The following is a 17301-nucleotide window of genomic DNA, read 5'->3' on the forward strand; positions in this document are numbered from 1 at the left end:
GGCCTGGGAAGAAGGGATTCCTAAAGGAGATCCGTTAAGAACTTGTTTAGATCTCTGTGGACTCTCTGTGGCAGTGGGTGGTGGATCCAAGTTCAGGTTCCTTCTCAGCTTTTTCAGAGATCTCTTTTGAGAGGCAGAGTGCTGCATGTGGCCTTCTGTGTCTACCTGAAATTCGTTAGTCTGACATCCTACTCTTTCCAAAATCACTATCTCTTAACTACCAAATCAAATGGCTATTTTTCTTTTCAAAAATAACTTTTTGTTGCTTTCTTTTTACATTACCTAGATTTCCCCTATTAATCTCTCTTTTCTTCTTCTCTGGGAGCTATCCCTTATAACAAAGAATTTTCTAAGAAAAAAAAAGGAAGAGGAAAAGGAGAGGGGAAATTCAGCCAAATTAAAATGTTAGAAAAAACCCAATCCAGATATAATATGTAGTAGTCCCACTCCTGGACCGTTCATTCCTTCTTACTCTTCAACTGCTGCAAAGGTGTTGCTCTTTATCTTTTCTTTGGGGACAAACTTGTTTATAATTTTGTAACATTATAACATTCATTTTCTTTTTTTTATTATTATTATATTGTAGCTTTTTATTTATGAGATATATGCATTTTTTTCAGCATTGACAATTGCAAAACCGTTTGTTCCAACTTTTCCCCTCCTTCCCCCCACCCCTTCCCCCAGATGGCAGGTTGACCAATACATGTAACATTCATTTTCAATTGTTTGGGGTTCTTGGTATATATTGTCTTTTTTTTTTTTTTTTTTTTTTTTTTTTGGCTCTGCTTGCTTCATTTTGCATCAGTTCAAAGAAGTCTTTTTATGTTTTTCTATACTCCTCTTATCTATCTTTTCTTGCAGCAGAGTAATATTTTATTAATAATTTATTTAACCATTGCCCAGTCAGCGGATATCCACTTTGTTTCTTGTTTGCTCTCACAAAAAGTACTGCTATAAGTATTTGAGTGCATATGTGGAATCTTTCTTTTAATAAAAATTAATTCCAAGAGAAAACAGCTAGTTGGCTCAGTAGATAGAGTGTTGAACCTGTAATCAGGAAATTCTAAATTTGGCCTCAGACATTTAATAGCTGTATGACTCTGGGCAAGTCACTTAGCCCTATTTGTTTCAGTTACCTCATCTACAAAATGAGCTAGAGAAAAATGTCTAATCACTCCAGTTTCTCTGCTAACAACCCTTCAACTCCCCCTCCTCTCTGACAACATAATCACAAAAAGTCAGACACACTAGAGCTGGGGGGGAAGAGTAAGGAAAAGCCTCTTGGGATGTAGCACCTTAACTGACCATTGAAAGAAGCCAGGAATTTATTATAAGTAGAGATGAGGAAGATGTACACCTCCATCTTGGGAATGGGGATGGATCTGGACTCAGCTCAGGTGTGTTGCTGATTACAGTGATTAATAGTAATCTCTGGGCCTCAGTTGCAGGATCTATAAAATGAAGGTATAGAGCTAGATGCCTTCTAAGTTTCCTTCAAACTCTAAATCTATGTTTCTGGGATCTTCAAGTTCCCTTCCAGCTCAGAATCTTAACTTTCTTCTTTTGGGGGAACAGAAAACATCTAGTTCAATCCCCTCATTTTACAGATGAGGAAACTGAAGTGCAGGATGTGATTTGCCCAGGTCACATAGTTAATGATAGTCAGCGGCTGAGGCAGCTGAGTTTTTTAATGAATGGCTCTCCTGGGAAGGTAGGCCAAGCACTCACAAGGAACATGTAGTTCAAGGGGTCTTGGGTTGAACTTTGTGTAAATGTCTGCATTCCCCAAGACTGCCTGCTGCTATTGATCTGACTGAATGGGGGATGCCAGGTGTCCCTTCTTAGGAAGGCTCCTACTGTATTCTCCATTTGCTAGAGTTTCTCTTCCAGTTTGGTGAGATCAAATAACAATGCCTTTCTAAGCATTTGGCTCTACTTGGTGAATGGGGTTTAGGGTAAGCATCCTTCCTGTCCAACTTTTCCTTGTGCTGTCTCAGTGCCGGGGCCGCTTTGATACTGACCACTAACCAGTCCCGAGTTGGCTGGAGAGACCTGATAGGCCCGTTTGGCTTGATTCTTTTGGCTGAGCAAAGACCTAGAGGGCAGAGAAATAGAAAGCATTTTTTACTGAGATTTTTTTTGAGGGGGAAGGAACACCCATATTTTTGCAAATACTTCTCAACAAGTGTTCAAACCCCCACTCCCATCCTCCCAAACACAGCAGGCACATGTGCCTACCTGTCACTTTCAGCTTTTGTAGTTCACCAGCTGTTTCTCCATTGCTAACAAAAAAAGGCAGGGGGTGGGGCACTTATTCAACTTTAATCACTCCTGGGTTGTCAGAGTACTTTTACTTGACCCAGAGTTTGTTGCCTTGGTTGTTTTTCCTCACATTGTAAAGTAATCGTGTCATGCTGCTCTGTTAATCCCTTCTAAAAAGTTTTCCTTTGTTTCCTTATTTACCCTTAATTTTGAATATTTTCTTCAGCTGTTCTACTCTTGTTGGGCCCAGGGTTTGTTCCTACCTTAGTTATCACAGTTGCTACTGCTATTAGAGTTTTTGGTTTATTTTTTGGGGGTATTTCCTATTCTGGTTTTCCTCCTGATGTATAAACCCAATACTGGGATTTCTGAGCCAAAGAGTCTAAATAATTTAACAACTCTTCTTGCATACTTTGAGATCATTCCCCTAACTAGATCGGTTCACAGCTTTACCAGAAATATTATGCCCATATTCCTACAGGGCTTCTATCACTCTTTTGCTTTCATTTACCGTCTTTGACAATCTTGGTGTAGGATTTTGAAAAAAATTTTAAATGGTTGATAGTTCGCATTTTTTCTTTTGAAAACCATTCCTATGTTTTGACCATTTAAGAAAACTTTACTTTGAGAGAGATGGCAATCTCGCCAAAAGTGGGCTCTTCACTAGCCCAGGATGGCACCATGTTCTGGAGGGGACTCTGCCCATCCCCTTCAGAAGCAAGAGTGCCCAGTTTGTCATGCTGCGAAATAGTTTGAGGGCCTTGCCTCCCCTTCTCTGCTCAGGTGAATGGAAGGGCACTAGGACCCAGAAGCCGGGGAGCTCTCTGACAAGTCTGGGGCTAGACTAGCGCAGAGTGAGGCTGCTCATCAGCTGGGCTGGCAGGATCCAGGCTCTGGGTGAAGGAATCCTCTGGTAGCCAAGGAGCTGTCCCCCTTGTCCTCCCCAGCCTGAGCGCTTGTTCCACTCCTTGGGGAGGGGGGGAGAAGTAGTGTTATTCACAGGCCTGCAGGTTTCTGTATGAATCTGGAGGGCCTTGGGTCCCCAGTACCCTCAGCCCAGTGTCTGATGGTCTGGGGAGCAATCGGGGAAGGAACCCAGGCAGAAGCATGGCCCAGAGCAAGAGACATGTGTATAGTCGGGTAAGTGGGGGCTAGGAGGCAGGGGCTGCCCTCAGCCGAGCCCAGGAGCTGGGGAGTAGGGGGCGGGCTGGGCCACCTGGGCCTGCGCTCTTGTGGGCATTGTTGCTGTGGGGGCTGGGCCCTGGGCTGTGACCATCACTCACCTCACAGCTTTGGGATATTGATGAGGGATCCCCCAGCCTAGTTGGTGTGGAGCCTTGACAGACTCCTCAGTGCGATAATGCTGGAGGCTCTGGCTTTGCCTAGAGTTATACCCTGTCTCTTGGCTCTGCTTAGCTTCTGGCTGTCACTGGGCCTTAGGCTGCAGGCCCCAGTGGGGGCTGGGACATCATGGGGGCCCCGAGTCTAGGGAGAATAGATTTACAATGAAGGCTTTCTTCAGAGCTGCTTTGTTGTTCCTTCATCTCTCCCTGGCTTGGTCTGTGTCAGGAGTGGGCCTTGGGAGGAGGGTTGACACAGACTATATCCTTTCTTACCTGACTTGATCCCCTTTACCTCTGAGGTGATTACCCATCCCTTGGTTCCCTTAGTGTATCCTGGGCTCACTGTCCACTGGCTTAGTCTTTTTTATATCTGTGGGATCAGCATATGTAAATTGGGGGAAAGAGGTGGTTCTGATTTCATTGTCAGTTTATACCATCAGTGGATCCCATCAGAAGCCACTGGGCATTCTCTGGTTCAGGGGCTGGCTGCCACTTCCATCACCACTCAAGGTGACCATCCACCTAGATAAATGGGAGATGGCTCACTCTTTCCTAAGTTGCCTCACTCCTGCAGCTCTTAGGGATTTCTAAGTGCAATAGGCATCCTGGGAGCTGGGAGGGAGTACAGCCCCAAACAGGCCCTGCTATTCACTTTTTTGGCTTAAATCACCCTATAATTCCAGAATTGATGTATAGGGTTGTCCTATTCTAGAGTGTGCTGCTGAACCTGGGCCAGGTACGGCGTGGTATGTCCCTTAAATTCCATGGGTTAGAGATACTTTCCATCCATTCAGTCTGGTTTCCTATTTCTGTTCTGTTTTCAGTGTCAGCCTATGTGTGTATAGCTTGTATGTGTTTCAGGTTAAGAGGTCCTGAGGGCATCTCTGCGCTCCCCCCCCCCCCTTTATTTTTTTGCACATTACCTGATCCAGCACATATTTCCTGGTTTTCAACTAAAGACTTCTGGGGTGATAACCAGTCCATTCAATGTTGTATATGTGTTTAAGAATAGAGAGAATATTTAAGAATACAGGGATTTGTAGCTTTTTAGCTTAAAGAAGAAATATAAAGTCTCTTCTAGGGATTCCTCTCTCCCACTCTCTTACTCCTTGGAGGCTACAAGTAAAATGAGGGTGAGCTAAGTATTAGCAGGTCCTAGGCAAGTAAAGAACAAATACGTGCTCTCTAGAAATTCAGGATGGAGAAAGGATAGCTTTGAGACTTGAAGAATGAGAGAAGCCCAGAGAGTCTCAAGTACAGTGAAAGTAGGTGATTTCGTTGGAGTTGGAGTAGTTAGGGAGTTGTATCCTAGAGAGTCACTTCATATTCCCATGTATTTCAGGTTAGGGCTATAATTGGGGGGAATTACTTGGCCTGACTTGGGTTGTTTCCTTCCCCCACTTGAGGCAGTACTCTGCCAAAAATAGCTATGTTGTGATATCACTTTTTTTTTTTTTTTTAGCAAATATCAAATTTATTTCTAATTAGATATTTTATTAGAAATTATATATAAATTCTGTAACTGGAGAAGAGATCTCCAGTGAGTACTGAAGGGAGCCTCAGGGTTTTAGGTTCTGGCCCAGACTTATAAATATAGCTCAGAATGGGTGACGCACATTCTTCCTTAAATCAGCCCTTTTAAATCCTTAAAAACAGCATCTCCTGTTAGAATTAAAATTGGGGTCCAGCACATTTCTTAGGTGCTGGTGTGGTGTTGCCTGCCTGTGAAACAGCTGACTCGGGCTGTGTCTCTTTCAGACACCAAGTGGCAGCAGAATGAGTGCCGAGACAAGCAACCGGCCCCTCCGAGTAGGATCCAGAGTAGAGGTGATCGGCAAGGGCCATCGGGGCACAGTGGCCTATGTGGGGGCTACACTGTTTGCCACGGGCAAGTGGGTAGGTGTGATCCTTGATGAAGCCAAGGGCAAGAATGATGGTACTGTCCAGGGAAGGAAGTACTTCACGTGTGAAGAGGGTCACGGCATCTTTGTCCGCCAGTCACAGGTACTTTTGCTAATAACTCACAGGCCTTTTTCCCCTAGTCAGCTTTTGAGGGGGTGGGCATTGGAGAAAGGGTTATGGAAGAGAAAGTCTGGTCATACTTACTATAGAGTGGGTCTGTGGCTTGGAAGATAGGAAAGGCTATCTGTACCCCAAGGTTTTTGGATAAGAAGAGACTGAGTGTGGTCTCAGTCATATCTGATCGAGAGGTTTCTGTCTGTTCCATGACCTCAGATCCAGGTGTTTGAAGATGGAGCAGATACCACATCCCCAGAGACACCAGATTCCTCAGCCTCAAAAGTTCTCAAGAGAGGTATAGATCTTCTGGTTACTACCTACTTTCTTCTGTCTCCTAGCTTATCCCTCCTTATTAGCTCACTTCAGTCCCACTTCCCAATTTCTTATGGCTGCCTCCTTATATCCAAAAGTCTCCAGGGCTTCCTCACTAGTGTTGGGATTTATGGGCCTTTGAAGCCCTATTTCATAGCTGGTCTCAGCCCTACTACCGCCCAATTTTTATGGCTAATTCTTTTACTTCTACCTGTTTCTTTCCCATTCTTTTTGCAGAAGCAACTGATCCATCTGCCAAGGCCAGCAAACTGGTGAGTTGCTTAATGGGGCTTGGCTGAAGGGTTATAATTGGTGGGGGTGGGATCCCTGGGGGAGGGGGGGGTTGGGTGGGCTGTGAGGGCTTCCATGCCGGATGGGTCTGAGGAATCCCTAGTTATACATTGAAGGGATACCCAGAGGAAATCAGAGTCAGTCTTGGGGACTGGAAGAAGCTTATCTAGGTGGATAAGGGAGAGCTCATCAAAAGTTTCTACGACTAGAAAGGTTTTCACTACTTTCCAATATATCAAGAGAAGCAGGTTGGATTGGAAAGGCCTCATGAGGCTTGGGGGGGTTGAGGAGCAGGGATCCACAGTGGGTTGTTTGCCCTGGGCAGTGTGGCTCCCATGTTAGCACAAGCATGCTGGAAATGGTTTGGGGAGGCTGGGGCCGGACATTGATGGCCAAGGGATGGGGGTGGAGCTTCTTTGTTTGTTGGGAATTTGTTGTGATACAATATGTGAGGAGCCTTTAGCTCTTCTCCTCCCAGAGGGTGCCAGTTGGGGAGGTGTTAGAAGCTTTTCTGGCCTCCTAGCAGCAGGTGGTGAGGCTTGGCGGCATCCTTCCTTTGGAAGGAAATGCAGGGGTCGGGGGCAGTCTTAGCCCCCAGATCCTTCCTGTAATCACCTGTAACCTGCTTCCCACCATCCCTGGGCTGCTGCAGACCCTTAGGCTCAGATGTGGCCTCAGTGAATTATTTGGTCTCTAACTCTGTCCTTTGCTGAACCTCTTCCCATGCAGCGAGGATTGAAGCCTAAGAAGGTGGTGTGTCTCCTTGTTGTGTGTCAGTGGGAGGGAGGAGGCTGGCGTCATGCCTCCCTCATTACCCATCCTGCTCTTCTGCATGTCCTCTGGATGCTGCATGCTTTTGCATGTCTTCTAGGGTCCTAGATGACCAGAGGAAAGGGCGACCTTGATCCTCCCAGGGCTCCGCTTTACCAGGCCTACCAGGTTTTTACTTATAGACTCCTCTTTCTTCCAGCCAGTAGCCGAGCTCTTAGAGGAGATGTGGTGCTAGCAGAACCTATTGTCTTGGGAGAGGTGAAGGGTTATCCCTCAGCCATAGAGTAGCCTTAATCAGCCCTGATTTGGTGGCATGAGGAGAACATTTGGGCACAGAGGTAACAGCTTTAAAGAGAGGAGAAGGAGGAGCCCCTGAGCTAGAAGCCCCTAGATAGATGTTTGTTAACTAGATATCACCTTGAGGTTCTGGCCCCTTCCTTACCAACTCTCCTTCCTAGAGTTATGCCTGATATATCTTTGCAGTCAGAAATGTTTAGGACTAGGCCATTTTCCTGAAGTCTCTGTCTCACAGAAGACAGGATTGTGATCATGTCTATGGTCAATAGTCACTGGGGTTATGCTGAGCTAGGAATCAATGTTAACTTAATTCTTTTGCTTTCTAGTCTCATGGCCTAGCCTTCACCTCCCCAAGATCCACTTTGGTCTTTTCCCCGTCTGCCTTCGACCCGCATGTGCTTGCCCATGTGTACTGTGTTGTGATTTCTTGGCTTGGGACCCACTAATGCTGCATGAGGGTATTGCTTTGGAGCAACTTCCTGGGGAGAAAGGGAGGGCTTGCTTTTGGAATGGTTATGGTATATACAGTATTGCTGGATTCCTGGCTTAGGGACCTGCAGTTGTAACTTCTCTCCTCGGTATCTTTATCCCAGTGGGGCTCTATCCCATCTCACAGCAAGGATCTTGAACTAAGCAAAGATGGGAAACAATACTTCTTGCTTGCCTTGTGGTTTCTCTCTGGAAGTAGTCTAGGGCTTCTGAGTAAAATGAAGGTCCCTTTCCCATGCTTCAGAGTAAAGATTGGAAGTATGGTGAGGTACCTGTTCTGCCAGGATTTCTACTTAAGCCCCCCAAAGCCCTGGGTAAAAAATTGGGAGTTAACTGATGGAGGACATTGTCATGGAGATTAATTAAGTCTGCTGTTTCTGCAGATTGTCCTTTGTGCCTGTCCTGGTCGGGTGAGGGCTGGAAGGAGGTGATCTCTTTGTGGATGGGGGAATTTTAATCTCCTTAATCAATTGTTATCATAGGAGCTAGCTTCTTTGGGACCTTGAAAAGAGGGAGGTTTTGAATTTTTAATGGTTATGTGTGAAAGAACCACAAAAAGAAAGAAGGACACTATGTTCCTGGGTGGAGCAGGGAGAATGGAGGGAAACACTATGAGAAACAGAGGAGGGAACTGGGTACACCAGGCATGAAGAAAGGGAGAATGTATGTGTGCATATGGGAGTGAAATAGGAGGATGACTGAGGGAGACACATAAAGAGAGAGAGAACATTACGTGTTTGGGATTCAAAGAAGGAGAGATTATGTATGACAGACAGATGTTAAGGAAGAAAGACTGTATATGTGACATAGGAGGGAAACAGAGAGAGAGAGATGGTGAGCAAGAAGGGCAGACATGTGGAGAGAGGGAGACCATATATGTGACAGGAGGGCATCTGTGTGTGTGAGAGAGAGAGAGACAGAGGGAAAGGGAGATGGGGAGCAACAAGAGCAGACAGATGTTAAGGGAGACTGTATATGTGCACAGGCGGGGAAACTGTGTGTGTATGTGTGTGTGTGTGCTCACGCACAAGGATGATGAACGGCAGACACATGCTACACGGAGGAGCCAAGATTGTGTGAAATAAAGACAGATACACAAAGAAGGGGGAAAGCTGGAACGTGGAAGTTTCCGAGGGAGCGCATTGTGATGGAGGCAGGGCCGGCTCTCCGTCTGTAGCCCCTTCTATTCTGAGAGCTCTGGTCCTCCATCTGCTGCTCAATCCCGGAGGGTTAAGATCTCGTAGGGGAGTGGAGGCTGTGCTGGGCGGTCCGAAGGGAGGAGCCTAGGGGGTATTGCGTGTTGCTAGGTGACTGAGGAGCCGGCTCCCTCCTCCCCCTCCCTCTAGGCTTGGAGGGCGGGTCCGATGACGTCACGAGGAGCTGGACTCCAGGGCTGGGTGCAGCTGCTCTGAGGCTGAGACCGTGGGATCTGCATGTACCTGGGATGGCGAGCTGGGCCGGCCTCTACTCCTGATCCTTGCACAGAGCTGCCCGGGTCGGGCAGGGGTTGGGGGTGGGCCTTGGGGCCATGGAGCCCCGGAGTTCGTAGCTGTTTGGAGGCTGCACAGCCGCCGGGGCTGGGAAGATGAGGCCGCATTGTTGGAATCTGAGGCGCTAACCTCCTCTTTCCGCTGGTCCCCTTCTGCCCGGCCTGCCTCTCTCACTCCCCCTCCCTCCATCCTCCATCCTCCATCCTCCCACCATCTCTCTGTCCTTTCTCCGGCCATCTTTCCTTGGCCCCGCTTCCTTCCCCGATTCCTCGGTGTCTCTTTCTGTTTCTGTGTCTCTGTCTGGTTTTCTGCAATGATGAGACAGGCTCCGACCACCCGCAAGGTACTCACTCCCTCTCCCACTGGCCCTGGCCTTGGGCACTGTGGTTACCTAGGGGTCGGCACTGCTGCTGCCGCCGCTGCTACTGTTGCTGCTGCTGCTGCTGCCGCCCGCTGCCGCCGCCACCACCGCTGCTGCAAGTTACTGGCTCCGTCAGCCCGCCATGGGGGGGAGGGGGGTGTCGGGAGAAAGTGGAGGGGAGGGATTGGCCATCACCTGTCACCTCCATTCTCAGCTGGCTTTGGCTTTCATCGGGCTTTGTGGCTCTCTGTTCCCCGGGGGGTACTGCCCCCGGGGAGTGCATGGGCTGGGGCTGCTGTTGCTGTTGCTATTGCTGTCTGCTTTCAGAAAGTTGCCTGTGATGGGGGAGCCTAGGTAGGGCACTGCGTTAGGCCTTCTGTAAGAGCTTGCTTGGCTTAGGTTGTGATGGGTTTTAGGGGCTTTCTTCTCTTCCAATTGCCAGTTTTAGGGGGGTGCTGTCGTGCCTGGGAAAGGAGATGAGGCCCTTGTTCAGTTTTCTGTGACCCTGAGTTGTAGAGGTCAGGGGATAGCTAGAAAGAAGCACCTCATTGGCTCTAGAGGCCCCTAGGAACAGGCCTGTCTCTGGGATCTAATCTGGGGACTGGTGAGGGGAAGAGTTAAGGAATGAAAGGATTTGGAAATAGAATTGCCATGTGGCACCTTCTTGTTGAAATTTGGGTTTAGTATATAATCTCCCATTCCAACCGATCCCTGGGGTTTTGGGGTCTGGTCTAGAGCCCCTCTACATGTATTCATTTTTCTTTCTCCATCTGTTTCCCCCTCCCCGCCTAAATTCTGCAGCTGGGGCCACCTTGCTGAGCTCAGGGCTTCTGGCTAATTCAATATTCATGGCCTTGATACCTGAGCTCTCTGTATTGGGGGTTGGGGGTTGGATGGGACCTTGAGAGGGCAAGTTCGGCTCTAGTCACTAGAGAGCCTGAGGCCAATATCCCAGGACTATCTCAGCAGACCTGATTTCTAGGGGGCCCTATCCAGCCCCTGACCCCTATAGCTTGGCAAAAGGAAGAGAAGGACACTGGAAAGCTCTACCATCTGCGGCTAGGGTCACAGAGGGATTGGTCTCCATTACTGAGGGCAAATATGAATAGCAAGGTCTTAATGGACCTGGTCTCTGGGGCCTCTTTCACCACCTGCTGCCTGTGTTCCCCTGTGGCTAGCCGAGGTTACTGAGGAAACCGAGTCCTTTAGAGGAAACCATCTGGCTAAAGTGGGGGTTCTTTGGTCTGCTATATTGGGTGAGGGGAGGATTTGGAACACAACTAGGGACCAAGAGGGAAGGTGGTATTCATTGGGGGTGGAGGAGGGAGAGGGGAGTTGGCCATCTAACAGCAGCCCTGTCCCTATTTCCTCTCCCACTCTCTCCACTGTTCCTGCCGCTGTCTATCTCTGCTCCTGTCTTTTGCTCTCCTGAATATCTCTTCTCTTCTGGCTCTGCCTCCTGTTTCCTGGCCAGACTACCACCCGCCGGCCCAAGGTGAGAGAGAACAAGAGGCCTCTTTTGAGGTCCTGTTGTGTGTATGTATGTGTGTGTGTGTGTGTGTGTGTGTGTGTGTATGTATGTACACTGTGTGAGCATGCACTTATGCTCTACCAGCACACATGTATGTATGCCCATAATAGTACATGATTAGGAGACAAGGCTCTTGCAACAACAACCAGGACATTTACTATGTACGATGCCCCCCAAAACTGAATCTGTTTCCTTATCTATAAAATGATGTTAGAAAAATAATCTCTAAGGTCTCTCAGACATTTCAGAGATAACTGATATTCAAGGTTGTAGAGGAAACAATGATGCACCTAAAGTTAATTGGAGCATATTTCCTGGAAGAGGAGTCTTTAGGATGGGCAGCTAAGATGCTGTATTGTAGACCCCTTTGAGAGTCTGCTGAAGCAGCTTGTGGACTTCTTCTCAGAAGAATGTTTTTAAATCCATAAAATAAAACATAGGATTATAAAGGGAATTGGCTATGTTGAAATAGTTATCAAAATATATTCAAATAAACAAATTCATTGATCCTAACTTAAGAATTTCTGCTTTAGACAAGAAGGAGAGAAAGAAATGGCTGTTTTAAGAGCCTTTATAGGCTATGAGGAGTGGAGGGAGAGCTGTCCTCATGTACAGCCAGCTTTATGTCCCTATGTCTTTACATGTCTGTGTGATTAGGTGTATGTGTATTTATCATGAGCCTTGAGAAACTTTTATGGGGAGCAAGGAAGGGCAGGGAGGGAGGGATGTCCTTCCTGATGCTATCCTCAGAAGGTAGGGATGGGCTTTACATGTATGTCTGTGATTCACCCTATATTCCTGTAATGTATATTTGTGTATGAAAAGATGGGACTTTTTTTGTTGTTTCATGTGTGATAGCATCCATTGTATGTCTGTGTAGATATTATGTGACTTATGTCTCTGTGACAAAACTCAAACATCTACGTGTGGCCCAGTGTTGGTGCCAGTGACTATGTGTGTCTTTGTGTTCAGTGATTCGTATAGAGGAAGGAAGGAACCCCTAATTTGCCTCCACTCCCCAGCGCACGCTGATTTTGAGACTCCCTTCCTAGGTAAATGGGATGCCCCATGGCTTCTCCTTGTCCATATCTTATCCCCTCCTGACTCAAAGCTAAGTAGCCCTTGGCTGAGCTGATTGTATCTCTGTTCACAATACTAGTCTAGAGCTCTTGGGCCTAGAAAAATGGCACCAGTGAACCTAGTGGGTGAATGGCACTAAACCTGGATCTGAAAGACTTGAATCTAAGATTAAGGCCAAATTTGGTAATCATATTTGTAAGTCCTGTAGTAGAATTCAGTAAATTGACCTCACAAATGCAAGATGAGGGAGGCCTAGTTAGATGATCTTAAACAGATCAGACAGTTTTACTGGATTATAAGCTCAGTCTGAATCAGAACTGCTATGGCAGGCAAAAAATCCGACAGCATCTTAGATTCCTCGTTTAAAATCCAGAACAAGGGACATTTGATAGTTCTGCTGTCCTTTCTTCTGGCCAGACTCCATTTGGATTACTGTGTTCACTGTGAGGTACCACATTTTAGGAAGCATGGTGATAAGCTAGAACTTGTCCAAAAGGGAGAGACTAGCATGACTAGGGGCCTGAAGATCATGACACAGGAAGATTGGTTTACATAACTGGGGTTTACTTAGTCTGGTGAACAGAATTCAGTCAGCATTAAATCACCTTCTATGGGCCAGGCACCATCTTACACGTTGGGGATACAAAACCAAATATTGGATTGTACTGGAGGAAAATGTTACCAACAAGCAAATACGAAATAAACTCAAAGAAGTCTTGCAGTCTTGGCTTGCGGGAGTCTTAACTCCTGGGGAGATCAGGCAAGGTTTGCACTTGATCTGGATTTCAAGTAGTGGAGTGAGGAGGTACGTGCACTTCAAAGTATGACAGACAGACAGCTTATGTAAAAACAGGGAGGTGGGAGAGAGAACATCATGTACAGAGAATATCAGGTAGAGGATGGCTAAAATAGTATGCAAAGGGCTTAATTAGTTTAGATAACGCTGTGACAGATTGTGTAGGACTTTCAATGACCAGGAGAGGAATTTACATTGCATCTAGAAGCAACAGGGAATCCACGAAGTTTCTTGATGATATTGTAGCTTTTAGAGCCTCTTGGATTAATTAAAGCTGGGTGGTAACATGATCAGACCTATTCTTTAGAAATATCCATTTGACAGTTGTGTGATAGCACGGAGAGGATAGGTACAGGGAGATTAATTAAGAAGCTACTCAGATAGCCCAAACCAGAGGTGATGGAGACCTAAACTAAGATGGTGTAATAGAGAAGGGGATAGATATGAAAGATGTGGAGAGAGAAGCCACATGACTCGATAACTAATTGCATACAAGAAGCTAGGAAGAATGAAGAATTTAGGATCTTTGGTTTTGAATCTAGGTGACTAGGAGAGTAGTGTATTCACAGAAATAAGAAAGTTCATGGAGGTCACAAGTTGTTTTAGATATGCAGAGTCTGAGATGTTTTTGCTTCAAAATGATGATGGTTAGCAAGCATGTTGGTGATAAATGTAGATGAGTTCAAAAGAGAAATAAGGGCTTGATAATTAGATTTGGGAATCAGTTATTTAGAAATGATGGTTCATCTGTGGAAGCTGATGAAGTCACGAAGGGAAAAGAAATATCAGGATAGAGCAGTGAGCTACACTCACACAAAAGGATTGGGACATTGATGATAATCCTTCAAAGGAGACTAAGAATGGTTGGACTAGTAGAACCAGGAGAGATTATCCAATAAGCAAAGGATAGTCAGGAACTTCAGACCACACAAAGTGTCCAAGAAGTAAAAAGACTGAGAAAAGAACATTGAATTCAGCAACAAACAGATCATTGGTGACCCTGGAGAGGAGTTTCATTTGAATAGTGGGATGCAAAATCCAATGACAAAGGGGATTTGAAAAGTGAGAGGGTAGTGGGAGAGTGGAGGTACAAATGTAGACATACTTTTTTGGTAGTTTTGTTATGGAGTGAAGACTAGCTATGAGATAATAGCTTAAGTAGGGGATAAAGTCAAGTGAAGGTTACTTAAGGATGAGGAATATGGAAGAGCTGGGTACATTAGTAGTTAGCAGAAAAAGAGCCAGTAAGTGAAATAGTAAAAACTTGAATGAGGCACATGTTTGAAGAGGTAGTTCCTTGAAGGACACAGGAAGAGATGAGGTCAAAGGCATAAATAGGAGCTTGATAAGGAGCAGTCCCATCTCTTTTCTGAGATTGTATCAGTGAAGATTTTTCATCTTCAAGTATTGATAATCTCACATTCAGGAGGAACCTAAGAAACTCCCCAGCCCTATCTACATCTAAATAATTCCCTCTACAATGTTCCTAACAAGTGGTCATCTGTTAGTGAGAGGGAGCCCATTACCTTTTGAAGTGACTTATTACATTTGGACATAGCTCTAAAACATTACAAAATTTTTCTTACACCAACCCTAAATTTTTCTTTTTGTGACTTTTATTCATTGCTCATAATTCTGCCGTGTGGGACCATGAAGACCAAGAATAATCCTTCTACAAATACAGCTCTTAAGATACTTGAAGATAGCTTAATTCCCTTGTTCCTTCAGCTGATTCCCATATGGCATGAACTCAGAGGTCTTTTACTATTTTGGTTGCCCCCTACTGGATAACCTTGAGCTTTTCTCATTATCCTTCCTAAAACATGGAGGACAGGATTCAATGCACTATTCAGAATTTGTGATCTTTCTGTTTGGCCACAGCTTTCTTAAAACTGCCAAATATTTCATTAACTTTTTGGGCTGCCATATTCTACTGTTGATTCATATGGATCTTGTAGTCCACTAGAATCTCTAAATCTTTTTTCAGATGAATTGCTGCCTGATGATGCCTTCTAACTGGTAAAGTTGAGTTTTTGAATCCAAGTATCAGACTTGATATGTATTTTCTTGAAATTTTATTAGATTCAGGCCAGTGTTGAGATCCTTTTGGATCATGAATTTGTTACTCAGGATTTTAGCTATCTCTTGTAGCTTTGTGTCAACTGCTAATTTGATAAGAATGCCATCTGTATTTTTATCTACCATTAATTAGTTAGGACCAAGCACAGATCCCTGGAACATTTTTATTGAACAAGTCCTTCCCAGGTGACATCACAATATTAATGGTTATACTTTGGGCATCCAATTAGTTAATCAGGTTTCGGTTTATCTAATTAGTGTCATCTAGCCTTTATCCATTTGAACAAGAATTGCAGAAAAGATTTTGTACATGTTTTGCTAAAATTTAGGTCCCTCAGCCTAGAGGATCTTAATCCTCCTGTCTGCCTCTTAAGAGTCCCTGGTTTCCTTCAAAAACGTACAGTTTTTGCCTTTGTATCTCCACTATTTGTAAAAGTGCCTGACGTGTAGATTTTAATAAAAAATTGTTGATAGATTGATAGTTGAACTATGTAACTGTATCCTGTTCCTGTTTTATCAGTCTAGTAGCCCTGTCATAAAAAGAGATGGAACTCATCTGGTATACCCTCATAGGTATGACTGTGCTCCTTTTTCTATATATTAATGACCATTTGTTTCAGAAAGTGTTGTAGACTTTTTCTGGGAATTGGAATCAAGTTCACAAGCTGTACATAGCAGTCTCTGTTCTCTTGTCCTATTTGAGAACTGAGCCCTTTGTTCTTTTCCATGCTATTGTTCATAATCTTTCAGAGGTCAACGATTAGCACACATTGGCCAGTTTTTACAGTATTCCGAGATGTAGTTCATTTGTTGGTGACTTACACTCACCAGGAGTTGGATTTTAGTTTCCAATTAGCCTTCTTTTATTAAGACCTTTCTGGCCCAATGGACCTTTGTGGGAGGGGGATTAGATTTGGCCTCAGCTTCATGGCAGAACTTGGATTAATGCATGATGGTTTCAGAGAGGCAGACTTCAGTTTACCGGAAAGAAAAAAGCTCCTTAATTAGCACTTTTAAAAGAGGAGTGGTTGCCTTGGGAGGGAATGAGCTCTCCTGTTCACTAGAGGTTTTGGATGGAGGCTAATGACCATCTATCGGGGATTGTTATAGGAGATGGAGTATGAGTCAGGACTCTGAGGTCCCTTCCAATTTTCAGATGCTTCTGTTTTGTCTATATGGATGGCTGTGTGTATGTGTGCTGTGTATGCTTATGTTTGTAACTCATTGCATATCCATGTGATTCTGTGTATTATGTCTGTTTGATGACTGACTGTGGTAGGAGAAAAGGAGGAGGAAAATTTGGTGTCCAAGATTATGTTTTGGATCAGAGGGTCAAGGCAGGAATCAAAAGGCCATCTCTGTGGAAGCTAAAATCTATGTCAGCTGTGCTTTGCCAGGATGGCCTTGTTCTTCCCCACTGGAGTGTTTCTCATGTGGTGGAAGGAATTCTGAACCTAGGAAGGGGAGAACCCTGATACTCCAAGATAGGGTGAGGAGGTTGGGAAATTCTCCTAGGACATAGTTTTAAGTTTGGGGGAAATTAGAAAGTTGTGACTGGAGGAGATAATGTCTGGCCCGCTTCATAGGTCTTCATGAGGGAGAAAGGAAGGATATAGTAGGTTAAATTAGATAGTCCAGGACTTATAATCAGAAGGCCTATTTTCAAGTCCTGGCTATTAGGCCTAATTCTAGCTTCTCAGGCCTTCCTGTGCTGACCTCCTGGGGACACTGTGAGGAAATCTTGAAGTGCTATCGATGAGCTCCTATTATAAGAGTCAGTAAAAGGGGGCCAAGCTCCAGAGTGTGCTCTTGCTCCAGCTCAGAAGGCTTTAAAGTCAAACTGCTCATATCTTCACTGATTACTAAAATAACATTGCAGGCCTTGGCTTTACCTTGTCCCTTGCCCTCCCCCAGGAGATAAGCTAAGAGTTTGAACATGGTCAGAAAAGCTTGGCTAGATCTCCATAAGAAGAAGGGCTGAGACTTGGGCTTGATTTTGCTCCCGCCCTTTAAGGAAGAGGACCTCATCTAGCTGAGCCACTGTTGCTCTCCAGTTGACATTGAGGTTTCCAGCAGACCTGTAGGTTGAGGAAGATTGTGGAACTCTTGGAGGGCAGTTCTCATGGTCTCAAGTCTAATTGTTGTCTCAAGTCTGTTATATTTTTTTCCCTTACCCTGTT

The 17301-nt window shown here is 45.2% G+C and overlaps 1 protein-coding gene across 9 annotated transcripts in view; it reads left to right on the forward strand.

Moving 5' to 3' along the window:
* DCTN1 (dynactin subunit 1) overlaps positions 1 to 17301 on the forward strand; it is a 39273-nt gene that overhangs the window by 10359 nt on the left and 11613 nt on the right. For 2 of the 9 annotated variants that reach the window (XM_051966216.1, XM_051966217.1), the window contains exons 1-4: positions 3149 to 3402; positions 5364 to 5609; positions 5841 to 5919; positions 6174 to 6208. In XM_051966216.1, the coding sequence (XP_051822176.1) occupies positions 3370 to 3402; positions 5364 to 5609; positions 5841 to 5919; positions 6174 to 6208 (393 nt within the window). In that variant the 5' untranslated portion in view covers positions 3149 to 3369. Of the gene's footprint in view, positions 1 to 3147; positions 3403 to 5363; positions 5610 to 5840; positions 5920 to 6173; positions 6209 to 6956; positions 6978 to 9183; positions 9618 to 11109; positions 11131 to 17301 lie in introns of those variants that run through there. The other 7 variants (XM_051966209.1, XM_051966211.1, XM_051966215.1 and 4 more) reach the window with 7 other exon arrangements.

Source organism: Antechinus flavipes, chromosome 6 (genome assembly GCF_016432865.1).
Source record: "Antechinus flavipes isolate AdamAnt ecotype Samford, QLD, Australia chromosome 6, AdamAnt_v2, whole genome shotgun sequence".
NCBI classification, from domain to species: domain Eukaryota; kingdom Metazoa; phylum Chordata; class Mammalia; order Dasyuromorphia; family Dasyuridae; genus Antechinus; species Antechinus flavipes.